At 43.5% G+C, this 18,201-nt stretch overlaps 3 protein-coding genes across 3 annotated transcripts; all 3 read left to right on the forward strand.

Moving 5' to 3' along the window:
• Positions 1–2,899: 2,899 nt before the first annotated feature.
• LOC147737179 (uncharacterized) lies at positions 2,900–5,809 on the forward strand. Its single transcript, XM_086917955.1, has one exon. The coding sequence runs from the start codon at positions 2,900–2,902 to the stop codon at positions 5,807–5,809; it is 2,910 nt and encodes a 969-aa protein (XP_086774081.1).
• A 654-nt stretch (positions 5,810–6,463) lies between these two features.
• LOC147737180 (uncharacterized) lies at positions 6,464–9,505 on the forward strand. The gene is made up of 3 exons (XM_086923057.1): positions 6,464–6,533; positions 7,620–8,623; positions 9,125–9,505. The coding sequence occupies exons 1-3, from the start codon at positions 6,464–6,466 to the stop codon at positions 9,503–9,505; spliced, it is 1,455 nt and encodes a 484-aa protein (XP_086779183.1).
• A 1,398-nt stretch (positions 9,506–10,903) lies between these two features.
• LOC147737181 (uncharacterized) lies at positions 10,904–16,791 on the forward strand. Its single transcript, XM_086923070.1, has 3 exons — positions 10,904–11,015; positions 15,316–16,033; positions 16,284–16,791. Exons 1-3 carry the CDS (start codon positions 10,904–10,906, stop codon positions 16,789–16,791), a joined length of 1,338 nt encoding a protein of 445 aa, XP_086779196.1.
• Positions 16,792–18,201: the final 1,410 nt, after the last annotated feature.

An 18,201-nucleotide genomic window follows, 5' to 3' on the forward strand; every position in this document is an offset into this window, starting at 1 on the left:
TATGCTATACAATGACAGATCATACCATACTATGCTATACAATGACAGGCCATACCACATTATGCTATACAATGACAGACCATACCATACTATGCTATACAATGACAGGCCATACCATACTATGCTATACAATGACAGGCCATACCATACTATGCGATACAATGACAGGCCATACCATACTATGCTATACAATGACAGGCCATACCATACTATGCTATACAATGACAGACCATACCATACTATGCTATACAATGACAGGCCATACCATACTATGCTATATTATGACAGACCATACCATACTATGCTATACAATGACTGGCCATACCATACTATGCTATACAATGACAGACCATACCATACTATGCTATACAATGACAGACCATACCATACTATACTATACAATGACAGGCCATACCATACTATGCTATACAATGACAGGCCATACCATACTATGCTATACAATGACAGGCCATACCATACTATGCTATACAATGACAGGCCATACCATACTATGCTATACAATGACAGGCCATACCATACTATGCTATACAATGACAGACCATACCATACTATGCTATACAGTGACAGACCATACCATACTATGCTATACAATGACAGGTCATACCATACTATGCTATACAATGACAGGCCATACCATACTATGCTATACAGTGACAGACCATACCATACTATGCTATACAATGACAGATCATACCATACTATGCTATACAGTGACAGGCCATACCATACTATGCTATACAGTGACAGACCATACCATACTATGCTATTCAATGACAGGCCATACCATACTATGTTATACAATGACAGGCCATACCATACTATGCTATACAATGACAGACCATACCATACTATGCTATACAATGACAGGCCATACCATACTATACTATACAATGACAGGCCATACCATACTATGCTATACAATGACAGGCCATACCACACTATGCTATACAATGACAGGTGTGGAAAAGTAAATTTTGCCATGTTCTGTGTCCCTACGTGTCATCCATCATATGTTATGTGTGCATGATTAATATGCATCTGTTATTCCCCATGTTCGATTAAAGACGCAATTATAGTTGTGTCCACCTCTAGTATGCCAGTTTTCAGTTCTCGTGAATAATACGAGTATTGGGCCTATGTAAAGTTATGTTGCCACGTTTCTCAGTGTGCACGTTAATGCATTGAAAGTCCCTGTTTCTAGGCCTCAAAAGGGCCCGGACACCAGATTCAGCTCCTGTCTCCTGAAGCCCTCGCTGAGGAGCGATGCAGCCCCCACCTGTATCCTCGACCCTTCACTTACTTCCTGCCTCTCAGTGCCCGGTGCAGCCTGGCTTTGCCTCTGAGTCTGCCAAGACTATGTTATGATTTCAGTTATCAGTCCAGCCCTCCTTCTCTGCATTCCAAAGCTACTGAATCACATCAATAGTTTCCGTCATTGTCTAGCCTTCAGGGCTCCATGTTAGAGAAATACTTTATTTAATGGTCATTTAATATTCTTCATCACGCACTACATGTAGAATAATGCATGCTCCCGTCTTAGAGTCTGTTAGCCTTTCCCCTCTTGACTTCTAGTTTATATCAACATGTTCCCTAAACATCAGATACTAGATAGGGTTTAGGTACATGTCGCTCCGACCCTCCAGACTTCAGTCTCTGCTTCTAGCACAGAGTTCGTAGCCCCCAGCTTCTCCTAGTAATACGTCATTGCCCGTTTGCGCGCACCATTAGGTTAGAGGTCCCGGCTCCTCAGGTAGCCCCCTCCATGGTTTCCGCCCCATTCATGACATATCCTGTTACGTTTACATCACATGTCTATGTATACGCCCTGTTACACCTTCTTTTTACCCTTATCTTTCGCGACTGCTACGCGTCACACCTATTGCTCCACCCACTGTTACGCCTATTGCAATGTAATGCTATGTGTTTGCGTTATGTATATATGCTCATGTATTGTTATTAAAAAGTAGTCTAGTCCAGTCCTGCTCCAGTCCTGTCCTGTCTTGCCCGACCCTGACCACGGCAGCGCTGCCAGGGCTTGCCATTCTGTCCCCGCAGGTTGTCCTGTTCCTGTCCTTTATGCTGTAATAAACCTGCAAAACTCCTACTACCTCGAATCTTGACTCTTATTTATTGAGCTATCTGTTATTCATTTATGCATTCAAAAATAGGGTATTATTTATTTATTTACCACATAATGGCGCCCGAATAGGGACTTGCCCTTTCCCCACGCGTCGGTGAAGCCACGCCGACCCCCTGACCCTCTGCAGTCGTGACGGAACTCTTCTGCGCAACGGCAGATATTTCTGCTCAAGTATCCCTCAGGCCCACGGAGGAGACGGAGGAGGCGGTCCAGCATCCAGACGAGACGGTGGAGGAACGCGGCGAGTCCCAACCAGAGCCCAAGCCAAGAGTCCAAGGTCCGAGGTATCCGGAGGTCCGCCCGTAACTGAAGTCCGAAGTCCGAAGTTCGGCGTCCGTCGTCGTAGCAGTCCAGTCCAGTCCGAGGCCTTCCGTTCTTGCTGCCCGGTGAGTACCGTTACTGGGGTGGTACCTAGACAGGGTCAATCTAATTGACTCTGGTCCGTGGGTTGGTGGTACACAGACTCACAAACGAAGTGTCCACTCCGGTGGATGCGGGTCCTGACGTGTCTCTTTATGAGACCGGTAAGTTTCGTACTGTTTCAGCAGTGCATCTAGTTTCTGTTCTAGTCAGTTCTGTTCTCGAGAAAATTCATGTGTTCTGTTCTCAGTATTCCAGGTAGTATTCTGTTCGAACTGTTATTTTAAATGTTTTTCATGTATTTTAATGTTGTGGTATGAATGGGAATAAGTATCGTGTTCATTGTGTATTGTATTGTGTCTAGATTACAGTTCAGCCATGCCCTTATTTTCGAAGTTACGCCAGTTAAAAACTAGAAAGGGTCTGCTGGAAGCAGCAGTTCCCGTCCCGCCTAGGGACAGTCCAGGTCACTTTATGTATCAGAAACATGGCATAAGTGCCATATTATATCTAGATTTATGGGTAGAGTATACCAAGGAGTTGGAAGAAAAGTATAGATGGCCCGTATCAGGTACGTGGGATGCCGAGTGCATCATGAGAGTAGAAGAGGCATTATGGAAAAAGAAAGCCAGACAGTCACAGAAAGATGCCATCGAGTTGTGGCGCAAAGAATCTCATAAAAGAACCGAAAAAGAAATCAGAAAATCAGAATTAAGTAGAGAATCCCAAGAGCGAGCCCAAGAAAAAGAATTAATCGAGATAGGTGAACAAGTCAAAACTGAACAGAGAGACAGACAGAGGAATGCCCTTATTAAGGGTATGTACCCTCTTCTTGCCGAGGGCTTGCCAAAAGCGACCCCGGAGGCATCCAGTAATTTCCCGCCACCATTAGTTCCGACCAAGCTACGTCACAAACCGACCGCAGCTGATATTTTTATTTCGTCCTATTTGGACGACACAGTCCCTGAATATGCAAATCCTGTTCGCGCTCCGCCAGTCCCTGTAAATCAGGCACTTCCCGCTCCTCCAGACACCGGGGCACCCCATGCAGTACCTGCTACGGTATCCCCGGTCCAGCGAACATTTCAATTTCCCACTCTGCCACGAAGAATATCAGTCGACGATTCTAGTTTAGGGGCCGCAGGAGGAGGTCCTCCTCAAACCCCGCCGCCACACAAACGTTTATCAGCAGTCGAATTACATGCTCAAGCATCACAGCGTACGCCCAAGTGTAATAAGTCTGTTGCAGAAATCAGGCGAGCCCTTAGCGAATGTGGCTATGATCCAGTTCCAGGCGAGAATAATATGGTTTTATATTCAGTACGCGTAAGAAGGGTGGCCGAGTATCTAGTCACCCTGCCGAATATGAAACAAGATCTAGACAGAATATATTGTTTCATCCGTACAGGGGATGATCCAGAAAGTATTGGCAAGGCTATGTCTCAAAGGAAAGCTGAGATGCAGCGCATGATATTAAAATTTTTAATTAACTGTCTAATAAGAGAACAAGATTACCCGTCTAAAGATCCGGACGAAATGAAAATTCTAACAAAGTGGAGTGATAATATAGCCGAGGGTAAGCACAATACCATCAGTGCTATGGAGAGTATGTACAAGAAAATTCGTAGAGAAATAATAAAGATACACGACCAGCGTAAAGCAGCACAAGTAAGCGAGAAAGAAAGTAACTCTGATACTGAAGAGATAGCTGACGAGAATTCCGCCAGAATAGCGTATGTAGGAAAATCTAGATTTCCAGATCGCCATTTACGTCTAGAACACAAGTCTACTTCCCATCATCCAGCACCAGAACAAGATTCTCTAGAACAAGTGTTTCAAGCTACCGATCACATTCTAAAATCACGAATCGGTTACAGCGAATTAAGTACCATGCATGAACAAGAACTAGCCCGATCAGCAGTCCGATGGATTACTGATTCTACCACTTTTCCAGACGAAATAGTGGCACAAATGTTTCTGAAATTGCCCCCAGCCGAACAGCGACTGGTGGGTATGTATATGATCCAGCACCTCATTACATTGTATGAGGGTCAGCACTCTGATCCAGGTCCGTTACATGATATCCTGAACGAGTTGCTCCAGTATAGATGGAGAGGTCTAGGTACCGATTTAATTAGTGTCATTCTAGAACAGCGCCACAAATATAGAACGTTTTTGAACCCGCGTTTTGTTCATGTCTCACCCCCAGAAAGTAAACCATTTTACATAGAAAGACAGAACCCGTTACGAGAAGTGCATCCAGTTAAGACAGAGGATGGTGAAATGCAACGAGTGTTTGTTTACACTCCGATTACAAAGATGGAACTCCTTGAGATGAAAAAATTAATTCCCTGTCATGACAAAGATCCAGCAGGGTTCCATAGAGAATTAAAAGACATGCTCCGTATGGGAGAATACACTTATCCAGATATCATTAAAATGTTAAAAGTTCTGTTGCCCGCAGGGGTGTATGAAAAGCTCAAGGAAAAAGAATGGGAGGTGGGAGAGAAAAAGATAGATTGGGCAGTTCTAGAAGTTGAAGATAAGTCACGTGTACCAGGTACCGGTCTAGGAGAGAAATGTAAAGAATTACCAGAATTATTGATTCAAGTTTTACCCAGATTGTTAACAACGAAAAAGGAAGACTGGGATGCAATCTCAGCCTGTAAACAGAAACAAGAAGAAGATATTAGTGATTTTTATTCTAGATTTGAAAAATGTTTTAGCATCAACAGTGGCCTCAAGACAAGTAGCGAGTCATACCCTCATCTCTTTGTTACTAAATTAGTCGAGAATTCAAGTCCACAAGTTAAAAATCGAGTTTTGAAAGTCGAAAGTACCTGGCAAGCTAATACCCCGTCCCAAATGTTACAGATGCTCCAATATCACCAGAATAGAATCAGGGAAGAACAAGAACATGAGAGAAAACGTATGAAAGACACGAAAATGAAAGTACTAGTTGCACAATCTGTTCCTCAAGACAGTCAGAAGAGGGGTCCGAATCAAGCCAGTCATCCTGCGGCTCCCGTTAAAGGGAACTGCAATTATTGTAAACAGCCAGGTCATTTTATAAACGAGTGTGCAGTTCTGAAACACAACATAGCTACCGGTAAAACGAAAGAAAGACCACGTCCGCCTAGACAAGAACAAGTTTCACAGACTCCTCAGCCACAGAATGCACAACAGACAGTTACAGTACCGCAGCTTATTGCTGCAACACAGCATGTCACACAGCAGATGTACCAGTACGCACAGTCTGAGTATCCAGAATACCAGCAGTATTCATGAAACAGCCTGGAGAGGGAGGTAGGCTTGCCTCTCATCGAGATACCTGTAGATCAAGAAGGTCCCTATGTTCACAGTCAAGTATTAGGGAAAGACAGAAAGTTTTTGATTGATACAGGGGCAAGTAGGACCACGATTAGTCACGCCGAAGTTCCAGGGGCTCCGCTCTCAGGCTCTAGAAATGTTTCCCTTGGATTTTCAGGAAAACCCATTGTAAATGAAATATCAAAGCCAGTCACTCTAGAAGTAGGTCCATTGTCCCGTACTACTGATCTGTTACTTACTAAGTCATGTCCAGAAAATCTATTAGGCATTAAAACACTGAAAGAGTTAGGTGCAGTTATATGCTGTTCCCCGGAGGGAATACGTCTGTTCCTACGTGACTTTAAGGGTCACTATGTTTTACGTGATTTTGATCCAAGATTGTCTAATGTTCCGCAGCATTTATGGGCGCAAGGTCCAACTGATGTAGGGTACATGCAAATCACACCCCATCGTGTGACTCTCAAGCCAGGTGTAGTGTTACCACGAATCAGACAGTACAGATTGCCACCTGAGGCTGTAGCAGCCTTATCCAAAATTATTGACGAGCTCATCGCTCAAGGAGTAGTTGTAGAAACTGACTCCAACGTATGCAATTCCCCGATCATTCCAGTCATGAAACGTACTGATCCAAATGCACCCCCAGTATATCGATTAGTGATCGACCTACGAGAACTTAACAAATGTATTATTCCTCAGTACCCAGTTGTCCCAGACATCTCTTCCCTATTGACAGCCATTGATTCCGAAGCTACGTTCTTTACTGTAATTGATCTCAAGAACGCATTTTTTAGTGTTCCAATTCATCCAGACAGCCAGTTCCTTTTCGGATTCTGTTTAAATGGAAGGAGCTATATGTTCACACGCGCTCCTCAAGGTTTCACAGAAAGCCCTAGTATTTACAGTCAAGCACTTAAAAGACAACTTGATAATGTTCACATGCCAACTGACACTGCCCTGCTCCAGTATGTCGATGATCTACTGATCACAGCCCGTTCTGAACGTGATTGCGAGCGAGCGTCACTGACGGTTCTGTATTTCCTAGCCGAGATGGGACACAAGGTGTCCCCTTCGAAGCTTCAATTCTGTGTCCAGCAAGTGGTCTACTTAGGACACTTACTGTCCAAGAGGGGTAGGCAGTTGACACCAGACCGTATCCAGTTAATAGCGAGTCTTCCTCAGCCCAAGACCCAGAAGGAGGTACGTGCTTTTATCGGCCTTACTTCTTATTGCAAAGAATGGATTCCCCAGTATGCATTTCTAGCCAAGCCACTGATACAGTTAACCACACAGGAGGCAGCCGTATCGACTGTTCTCCCTTGGACATCTGAACATACACTTAGTTTTAATGAGTTAAAGAAAGCTCTATGCCAAGCTCCAGTTCTAGCTACACCGAACTACAGTAAGTCTTTTACACTTTTCGTCACAGAACGTGAAGGTACAGCATTATCTGTTCTCACACAAGATCAAGCAGGACAATACAAGCCCTGTGCTTATTTTTCGAGCACATTAGATCCAGTCGCCCAGGCTTTGCCTGCGTGCCTCAAGTCAGTTGCAGCCACAGCACTAGCTATTAGGCAAAGTGATTCCATAGTATTAGGACACTCCCTGACAGTACAAGTTCCACACTCCGTGGAAGTACTTCTAAATCGAACACAAACTCAGCACTTGACAATTGCACGTTTAACAGGTTATGAATTGACACTGTTCCAGCCACACATAGAAATCAGACGCTGCAACAGTCTGAACCCTGCTACACTGTTACCATCAGCTAATTTAAATTCTGCCACACATGACTGTGTGGAGGTAGTTAACATTACGACAAAGCCAAGACAAGATCTGACAGATATTCCATTACCAGATCCGGACCTGACACTTTATGTGGATGGTTCATGCATGCGTACAAGTACAGGAGATCTAGTCGCCGCGTATGCAGTGACTACTGACACTGAAGTTATCGAGACACACCGTATTGACACTCTGTCCGCTCAAGCAGCAGAGCTAGTTGCTCTGACACAAGCCTGCATACACGCCAAGAACCTGAAAGTTAATATTTACACAGATTCACGCTACGCATTTGGAGTCGTACACAACTTTGGAGTGCTCTGGCAGGAGAGAGGTTTCATGACTTCTCATGGAACCAAGATTCAGCATGGTCTCCTTATTCAAGCTCTATTAGATGCAATACATTTACCGACATCCATTGCCATCATGAAGTGCAAGGCACACACGAAAGTCACTGACATTATTTCCCAGGGTAACGATCTAGCAGATCGCACAGCCAAGCTTACAGCCCAGACTCCAGACATTCCAGTTAACATGACACACACTCCAGATCCGACTACATGTATGACAGTTAAAGACCCTACTCAAGATGTCATAGATATCCAGTTACATGCTACTCCCGATGAAATCAAGAAATGGTCCGAACAAGGAGGGGTCCAGACAGATCAAGGATGGGTGACGAAGGGTAGAACCTCATGGTTCCTCCCCGACTCTATGGTTCAAGTCATTATCAATACCGCACATAGTCCAGCACATTTAGGAGAAAAAGCTATGTTAGACAGTATCCAGAACATCTGGTTCAACAAGCATTTACGAGCTGCAGCTAAGCAGAAAGTCTGTACCTGTATGATATGTTGTCAGTTCAATCCAGGTAAAAGTGTCCCGGTGGAACAAGGTGGATTCCAGCCTCCTGACCACCCTTTTGAAGTCCTCCAGATGGATTATATTCAGATGGAGCGATGTCGAGGTTTCAAGTATGTTCTTGTAGTTGTATGCGCTTTGTCCAGGTGGACAGAAGCATATCCAGTCCCAGATTACACAGCCGCGACCACTGCCAAACAGCTGGTTCGTGAATTCTTCCCTCGTTATGGACTCCCTAGGGTCGTATATTCTGATAACGGCCAGCCATTCTCCTCAGAGTTAATGAAGCACGTTTCCCTTTTGTTAGGGTACCAGTGGAAGTTCCATTGTGTACGCCATCCTGAAGCAGCCGGTCTTGTAGAGAGACATAATCAGACCCTGAAAGTCCGCATCGCCAAAGTTTGTCAAGAGAAAGGTGTGGACTGGCTAGTAGCTCTGCCAGTCGCTCTGTTCTATATGCGCATGGTCGCACATTCCAGATCAGGTCTGTCCCCGTACGAGGTCGTTTTCGGCCGCCCCCCTAACATGTGGGGTACACCTAGACCCCGAAGTATTACCGATGTTTCAAGTAATATGCTGACAGATTACCTAGCTTCCTTGATGTCTGCCCTCAACTCTTGTCGTTCACAGGTTGCCGCCGCATTTCCAGACAATACCGAGGTGGCACCACATGAAATCGTTCCAGGATCCATGGTTCTTGTCCGCAACTTCGACCGATCAAGTCCGCTGGAGCCACGTTGGAAGGAGCCCCGACAGGTCCTCCTCACCACCCGTACAGCCGTGAAGTTGGAAGGTCGCAAAGGCTGGGTGCACGTTTCGCACGTGAAAAAGTTTTATGGATTGAAACCCATCTCCAAGAACATTTCCCAGGATTTGAAGGATTGCCAAAGTACTGTTCTCAAGGACTGTCCCGCAAATGACATTGATTCAAAACCCCCCCTGTTAGAGAAAACTCCGCAGCAGGAGTATAAACTGAAACTCAGGTCTAGTAAATTAAGTCAGCCAGTTTGATTGTCTAAGTCCTCCCCTAGGTGAAACGGTTAGACTGTTTCTGACATGTATAAAATAGACCCCCATAGTGAGAGAGTTAGTCAAAACTCAATCCGATGTATCGTTTTTCTAAGTTTCATATTATTTTTCAGCATTATGATTTCCTGCACCAGTTATGCATTTTACCTGTGTTTCCCAGTTTCTCATGCGAATAAGTCTTCTAATGTTACAGCAGAGCACACGTTTAGTGATCTGCCCCCTCATGAACTCTCTTACCGCCTCGCTATGCGTAATAACTCTTTTATCCGCATGTTACATTATTCACACCAGACCAGCAATGCCACTAATTGTTGGGTATGTGGTCGACTCCCCCCTTTCCAGACACCGAAGGGAGTTCTGCCACTCTTTCCTTATCCTTTTTCACATACTGGTTCGTGTGGAGCATGGTCCACGTTAACGTCATCCTCAACAGATATGTCTTTTCTTAACAGTACATGTTTCCCAGACAAGCAAGGTCTTCCCCACAGAACCGGGTTAGATCTAGAAAATGAGGTTTATAATTTAGGTAATTATTCTTCGAATTTCATGGTCCTGAATGTCCAGTCTGATACTACTCCAGACTTACCCGCTATTTCAGTACTACCAGTCAAAGGCGAATTATGTGTCCGAAATAATGGTTCCGTACATGTAGGACATAGTGATTGTACTACTATTGTCAAGTATAGTGACAGTGGGAAATCTATTTTCAAAGCTTCACGTCATTCATATTTCATTTGTGGTCAAACCGCATATGTTCGTCTGCCCCTCAATTGGGAGGGAACCTGTTACATTGCCTTCCTACTGCCACCAGTTTTTCTAGCCCCATCTGATTATCATAGAAACACACATCTAGTACACATTAGACATAGAAGGGAGATTGAGTCCCCAATTGTCGATTATACTGAAACCGCTCTAGAACAGTATACAGATTTCAATAGAGGTTTCTTCTTCTTTATAGGACCTATCCAGAATAGTAAACTAATCCGTAGGTTAACCAGAACCCTTGAAGCTGTAGTAAATGAGACTGCCTCTGCTCTAGGTAACTTAACCGAAGAGCAATCTGCTATGAGATTTGTAGTTTTGCAAAATCGTCTCGTCCTTGACGTCATACTGGCCGATAGGGGCGGGGCATGTAGAGTCATCGGATCCAGTTGCTGCATTTTCATTCCAAATAACGCGCCGTCTGTCTATTCAGCTATAACCAGACTTCATAAGATTGCCCATCTGATCCACCAAAATCCAGGCACCTGGACATGGTCCGGTTGGCTCTGGGGTATAATTTCCGCCTGGGGATGGAAAGTCTTGTCCTTTCTAGGTATAGCAGTAGCAATCATATTCAGTTGCTGCCTCTGTATACAATGTGGCCCTGCGATTTGCGGCATGTGTGCTACATCCTGTATTCCTAGTATAACTCCTAGTCCCAAGTCCCGTTCTAAATCCAGTTCCAAGAAAATTCGAGATGAGCAAATGATACTGTATGAAATGATAGATGGTATCATGAATATTGATGTTTCCTGATGGAAACGTAGTGACAAGGAGGGAATGTGGAAAAGTACATTTTGCCATGTTCTGTGTCCCTACGTGTCATCCATCATATGTTATGTGTGCATGATTAATATGCATCTGTTATTCCCCATGTTCGATTAAAGACGCAATTATAGTTGTGTCCACCTCTAGTATGCCAGTTTTCAGTTCTCGTGAATAATACGAGTATTGGGCCTATGTAAAGTTATGTTGCCACGTTTCTCAGTGTGCACGTTAATGCATTGAAAGTCCCCGTTTCTAGGCCTCAAAAGGGCCCGGACACCAGATTCAGCTCCTGTCTCCTGAAGCCCTCGCTGAGGAGCGATGCAGCCCCCACCTGTATCCTCGACCCTTCACTTACTTCCTGCCTCTCAGTGCCCGGTGCAGCCTGGCTTTGCCTCTGAGTCTGCCAAGACTATGTTATGATTTCAGTTATCAGTCCAGCCCTCCTTCTCTGCATTCCAAAGCTACTGAATCACATCAATAGTTTCCGTCATTGTCTAGCCTTCAGGGCTCCATGTTAGAGAAATACTGTATTTAATGGTCATTTAATATTCTTCATCACGCACTACATGTAGAATAATGCATGCTCCCGTCTTAGAGTCTGTTAGCCTTTCCCCTCTTGACTTCTAGTTTATATCAACATGTTCCCTAAACATCAGATACTAGATAGGGTTTAGGTACATGTCGCTCCGACCCTCCAGACTTCAGTCTCTGCTTCTAGCACAGAGTTCGTAGCCCCCAGCTTCTCCTAGTAATACGTCATTGCCCGTTTGCGCGCACCATTAGGTTAGAGGTCCCGGCTCCTCAGGTAGCCCCCTCCATGGTTTCCGCCCCATTCATGACATATCCTGTTACGTTTACATCACATGTCTATGTATACGCCCTGTTACACCTTCTTTTTACCCTTATCTTTCGCGACTGCTACGCGTCACACCTATTGCTCCACCCACTGTTACGCCTATTGCAATGTAATGCTATGTGTTTGCGTTATGTATATATGCTCATGTATTGTTATTAAAAAGTAGTCTAGTCCAGTCCTGCTCCAGTCCTGTCCTGTCTTGCCCGACCCTGACCACGGCAGCGCTGCCAGGGCTTGCCATTCTGTCCCCGCAGGTTGTCCTGTTCCTGTCCTTTATGCTGTAATAAACCTGCAAAACTCCTACTACCTCGAATCTTGACTCTTATTTATTGAGCTATCTGTTATTCATTTATGCATTCAAAAATAGGGTATTATTTATTTATTTACCACACAGGCCATACCATACTATGCTATACAATGACAGACCATACCATACTATGCTATACAATGACAGGCCATACCATACTATGCTATAATATGACAGGCCATACCATACTATGCTATAATATGACAGGCCATACCATACTATGCTATACAATGACAGGCCGTACCATACTATGCTATACAATGACAGGCCATACCATACTATGCTATACAATGACAGGTCATACCATACTATGCTATACAATGACAGGCCATACCATACTATGCTATACAATGACAGGCCATACCATACTATGCTATACAATGACAGGCCATACCATACTATGCTATACAGTGACAGACCATACCATACTATGCTATACAATGACAGGCCATACCATACTATGCTATACAATGACAGGCCATACCATACTATGCTATACAATGACAGGCCATACCATACTATGCTATACAGTGACAGACCATACCATACTATGCTATACAATGACAGGCCATACCATACTATGCTATACAATGACAGGCCATACCATACTATGCTATACAGTGACAGACCATACCATACTATGTTATACAATGACAGGCCATACCATACTATGCTATACAATGACAGATCATACCATACTATGCTATACAATGACAGGCCATACCATACTATGCTATACAATGACACACCATACCATACTATGCTATACAGTGACAGACCATACCATACTATGCTATACAATGACAGGCCATACCATACTATGCTATACAATGACAGGCCATACCATACTATGCTATACAGTGACATACCATACCATACTATGCTATACAATGACAGGCCATACCATACTATGCTATACAATGACAGACCATACCATACTATGCTATACAATGACAGGCCATACCATACTATACTATACAATGACACACCATACCATACTATGCTATACAGTGACAGACCATACCATACTATGCTATACAATGACAGGCCATACCATACTATGCTATACAATGACAGGCCATACCATACTATGCTATACAATGACAGGCCATACCATACTATGCTATACAATGACAGGCCATACCATACTATGCTATACTATGACAGGCCATACCATACTATGCTATACAATGCCAGGCCATACCATACTATGCTAAACAATGACAGGCCATACCATACTATGCTATACAATGACAGGCCATACCATACTATGCTAAACAAAGACAGACCATACCATACTATGCTATACAATGACAGGCCATACCATACTATGCTAAACAAAGACAGACCATACCATACTATGCTATACAATGACAGGCCATACTATACTATGCTATACTATGCAGTTCGCGTAGTGCTACGCGTAGTTCGCGTAGTGCGAAGTTCACCTCGCGTAGCGCTACTTAACGAACTACATCCAGGGTTAATTTTAATGTATATGCTATGCCCCTTGTGCGTTTGATCACCTCCAATGACTCCTCATTTGTGTAGTATGCTAATGGCTCCCTTGCAATGCATAACCAGTGTTGTTTGCTGGATGAAAAATAGCACCCTCAACCTTAACAACAATACAACTTAAATGTAGATCCTTGACACCTCTTATTCCATGTGGGGATTCCATCCACTCCTGTACACTCCACCAAAAATCCAGGGGTTCAGATTGATTTTGAACTCCACTTTTCTCTTCAAATAAATAAGGTAACATCCTCCTGCTTCTTTCACATATGTATTCTCAGGAAAATCTTTCCGGCCCCAAATCATGTATATCTCAGGTTAGTTATCAAGGGTTCTATTTGTATCTCGAATTAATAATTACAATGCCCTTTACTTTGCTTTACATTAATATTCAGTTCACAAACTACAGCTCACCCTGAACATGGGAGTTAATTCCTGCTGTACCTGCCGGTTCATCCATGTGACTCCTCTCTTCTGTTTGATCTGCACTGGCTTCTGGTGGACAGACTTTATATTTAAGAGCCTCCTGATTTGCAAGGGGCAGATACTGAGCCGGGTTGTTCTTTTATCCAACTCATGTTAATATGCTTTTCTCCTCCTGGATTGTTACATTCTTCCTTGGCTCATCGTTTATGATTGCCCTTATTCCAAAACTCTGTATGGGCAATAGTTCTTTCTCTTACTTGGTTCCTGTATAATGGCATCCCCCCTCCCTCCTATACACTCTGATCAAGTATATACACCCTTTCGAAAATAATCAAAAACTGTCTCTTTGGATAACTGATCTAATTTGAGTCTATAATTCTTCAAGCAACAGGACACTGTAGCTGGTTAACAGCATTCTGCTAATTATTATTCATTCCTCTATTTATTCGATTACACGAGTATCATTGTATTGTACTAGAAGGATATTATCAAGGGTTGATTAAAAATGAATAAGAAATTAAGCAGACGTACACACATTCCTGTCGTTCTTTTTAGAAAACATATCATTTACATTTTAAAGCTATTTGTAGTGAAAGCAAACATTGTTAAGATCTTATCTCTGAGGAAAACAGAGGAGTTGTAATTCTGGCGCCGACTCTCTAAGACTCCTAAAGCTTATGTGATCGCTGGACTGAAGGACACAGCACAACTGCTTGGAGATTGTTCATTAGACACAATCCAGCCGACACATGCCCTTTCTGCCTATCACTCGACTGCCGCATGCCACCATACATCCTGACACTTGTCTTGTTAGTCAGATGTAGACAGCATATAGTTTCTTGGGCTTACCACAAAAAATAAATCTGGGGCTCACATCAGATTGGACAGTAGGTATCCTTTTGAAACTTAAGTCGTGCATCTCTCAGAGATGTCAGTGTTTTGCAGATCTGATTAGATTGCCTTTCTCTTGCAGATGCTCTATCGCTAAACCTCAGCATGTCACAGAACTGCATGATGTTAGTTAATCTCCTCACTACTAGATTAATCTTCCTGTAACGAAACTGTCCACCGTTGAGATATAGTGTTACAGGAATGTGCTTATAATTTATTAATGTGTTTCTGACATATAATCTTATATATTTTTGTTTTATTCTGCAGTTCACCAATCAAAGACGGGAGAAAAGAAAGATTTCTACAATTGCTCTGAATGCAAAATGAAATTTACTCACAAGTCCTTCTTAAAAAGACATCAAGAAATCCACAGGAGTCAAAAAATATTTCCTTGCACCGACTGTGAGAAGAGATTTACCAGTAATGCACTTCTTGTGGTGCATAAGAGAATTCATACAGGACAGAGACCGTTTCCCTGCACGGAATGTGGAAAGAGCTTCACTGCAAAGTCGTATCTTCGACAACATCAACAAACACAAGCAGGAGTGAAGCCCTTTCACTGCATCAAATGTGGCAAAGCCTTTGCTCAACAGAAAAGTCTTCAACGTCACCAAAAAACACATGGTTTCAGGCCTTTTCAATGCACAGAGTGTGAAAAAAGCTTCACGGAAATGTCTGTTCTGCAACAGCATCAAAGAACACACTCAAAAGTGAGGCCCTTTCGCTGCAATGAGTGCGAGAAAAGCTTCAATGAAAAGTCATATCTTCTGCTACACCAAAGAATACACACAGGAGTGCGGCCCTTTCACTGCACAGAGTGTGACAAAAGTTTTACTCGAAAGTCAAATCTTCGCATGCATCAAACGATACACACAGGAAATAGGCCTTTTCACTGCACCGAGTGCCAGAAAAGCTTTATTCATAAGACAGCTCTTCTAGTGCACCAAAGAATACATACCAGAATGAGACCCTTTCACTGCACTGAGTGTGGGAAGAACTTCATGCATAAGTCACATCTGATACAACACCAAAGAAAACCACACAGGGGTGAAGCCCGTTCAGTGCAATGAAAGTGAAAAGACCTTTACTAAAAAGACAAGTCTTCTGTATCACCAAAGAAGGCACGCAGGAGTGAGGCCCTTTCATTGCACTGAATGTGAAAAGACCTTTAAGCAAAAGACACATCTTATGTATCATCAAAGAATACATACAGAAGTGAGGCCATATCGCTGCAGCGAGTGTGACAAAGGTTTTACACAAAAATGCAATCTCCTGCAGCATCAAAAAATCCACGCAAGAGTGAGCCCATTGCGCTGCAATCAGTGTGACGAAAGCTTCACTCGTAAGTCACATCTTCGGACTCATCAGAGAATACACACCGGAGTGAGCCTCCATCAGTGCAGTGAATGTGAAAAAAGCTTTGCTGGAAAGTCAAGTCTTGTTACTCACCAAATAATACACACCAAAGTGAGACCCTTTTGGTGCACTGAGTGTGAAAAGAGCTTTTCCCAAAAGGCAAATCTTCTACAGCATGAAAGGACACACACAGGGCTGAAGCCCTTTCAATGCACTGAGTGTGAAAAGCGCTTCACTCGAAAAGTGGGCCTCCTATATCATCAAAGAAGACACACAGGAATGCGGCACTTTCACTGCACTCAGTGTGGAAAGAGCTTCACTAAAAAGACACATCTGCTGTTTCATCAGCGAATACATGCAGGTGTGAGACCATTTCACTGCACTTAGTGTGAGAAAAGATTTACATGCAAGTCACATCTTGTCAATCACCAGAGAACGCACACACTATGAAGCCATTTCCATGCATTGAATATCAGAAGAACTAAATTAGAAACTGGACCATCTTTGGCACCTAAATATCCACATGTGATGAGAAAATGATGCACAACAATTTTACTGTGAAGCCTGGTGTTCAACATCACATCTGTGATATGACGTTAAGGGACTGCATACAGTCTTACAAAGATGAAACCTTTACAGTGTTAATGCATATTTTTATTTATGTCCCTTCAACTCCCTTAGGATCTGATCCAATTATTCCAGAAAGCCTGTTGTAATAAAGTCATTTCTATTTTTGCAAAATAATGACATTTTTAATTGTTTCTGGCTATGCCTGAAACTAATGAAAGTGCAGTCGCCTAGTCAAAAAGGAATCCCAGGGCAACCAATCAAGGTCATTTTATCTACAATTTGCAATAGTGCAAATCACTGAGTAAGTAGATTTGCACCATTTCCTCGGTCTGGAATAAGGAATAAGGAATGGAGTAAAGATGATTTGCCACTGTTGACATGTTATGTTATGTTATGTTATATTTAATTTGTAGAGCGCACGGCTACTTTGGGAGTGTCCCGGCGCTAGCTTCCAAAATAGAGAGATGCCGGCACAACTGATTAAAAAAGCAGAGTTATAAGTTTCTTCCTGAACACCAGTGGGTCTTGCATGCTTCGTAAGGCTAGAGGCAGCAAGTTCCAGGCCAGAACAGCCCTGCGCATAAAGGAATTACCTTCCAGGCGCTGGCGCTTAAACTTCGGGGTCTGCATCAGCAATAGAGCAGAGGACCGAAGCTGTCTCCCAGGAATCTCATCTGCAGGTAAACAGGTCCTGTGCCATACAGGGCCCAATGCGCTATAGTCAACATTTTAAATTTCAGGCTCGATTCCACTGGTAGTCAGTGTAGGGCGCGCAGATGTAGCCTGACACTGTCCCTGGGAGACAGGCCCACGAGGAGTCTAACCGCAGAGTTTTGGACCACTTGTAATATTTTTACCAGGGACCCCGGACAACCGACCAAAAGGGCATTGGCGTAGTCCAGACAGGAAAGAATTAACGCACAGACCACTGTTTCTCTTGAAGTGCTAGGCAAGAAAGGAAGAAGCTTCCTCAGACTCTTGAGCATGCCAAAGCAGGATCCGGATAGTTTCTTCACATGCGTTGTGAAGTTCAAGTTTTCGTCAAACCAGACTCCAAGATTTTTTACGGCTCCAGTTCTTTCAGAGGGACGAGGGAAGCCTGGAGGCCAAAACCTTTCTCTGAAATACGGGGGAAAGGAACCAAACAACAGAACCTCGGACTTTCCCTCATTACATTTCAGCTGGGCCATGGCCAACCAGTGGAAGACTGAAGAAAGGCAGTGTTGG

The sequence above is a fragment of the Lissotriton vulgaris genome, chromosome 1_1 (genome assembly GCF_964263255.1).
Source record: "Lissotriton vulgaris chromosome 1_1, aLisVul1.2, whole genome shotgun sequence".
Lineage (NCBI taxonomy): Eukaryota > Metazoa > Chordata > Amphibia > Caudata > Salamandridae > Lissotriton > Lissotriton vulgaris.

What these genes read in the sequence shown, in the direction of transcription:
- LOC147737180 (XM_086923057.1), top strand. Translation starts at nt 6,464, where the DNA reads ATGAAACGTACTGATCCAAATGCACCCCCAGTATATCGATTAGTGATC. An exon ending in CCTACGAGAACTTAACAAAT is followed by an intron (nt 6,534 to 7,619) that starts GTATTATTCCTC and finishes TGTTACCATCAG; the next exon opens with CTAATTTAAATTCTGCCACA. An exon ending in TCAAGTATGTTCTTGTAGTT is followed by an intron (nt 8,624 to 9,124) that starts GTATGCGCTTTG and finishes TGTCGTTCACAG; the next exon opens with GTTGCCGCCGCATTTCCAGA.
- LOC147737181 (XM_086923070.1), top strand. Translation starts at nt 10,904, where the DNA reads ATGTGTGCTACATCCTGTATTCCTAGTATAACTCCTAGTCCCAAGTCC. An exon ending in ACTGTATGAAATGATAGATG is followed by an intron (nt 11,016 to 15,315) that starts GTATCATGAATA and finishes TTTATTCTGCAG; the next exon opens with TTCACCAATCAAAGACGGGA. An exon ending in AGACCCTTTCACTGCACTGA is followed by an intron (nt 16,034 to 16,283) that starts GTGTGGGAAGAA and finishes ATATCGCTGCAG; the next exon opens with CGAGTGTGACAAAGGTTTTA.
- LOC147737179 (XM_086917955.1), top strand. Translation starts at nt 2,900, where the DNA reads ATGCCCTTATTTTCGAAGTTACGCCAGTTAAAAACTAGAAAGGGTCTG.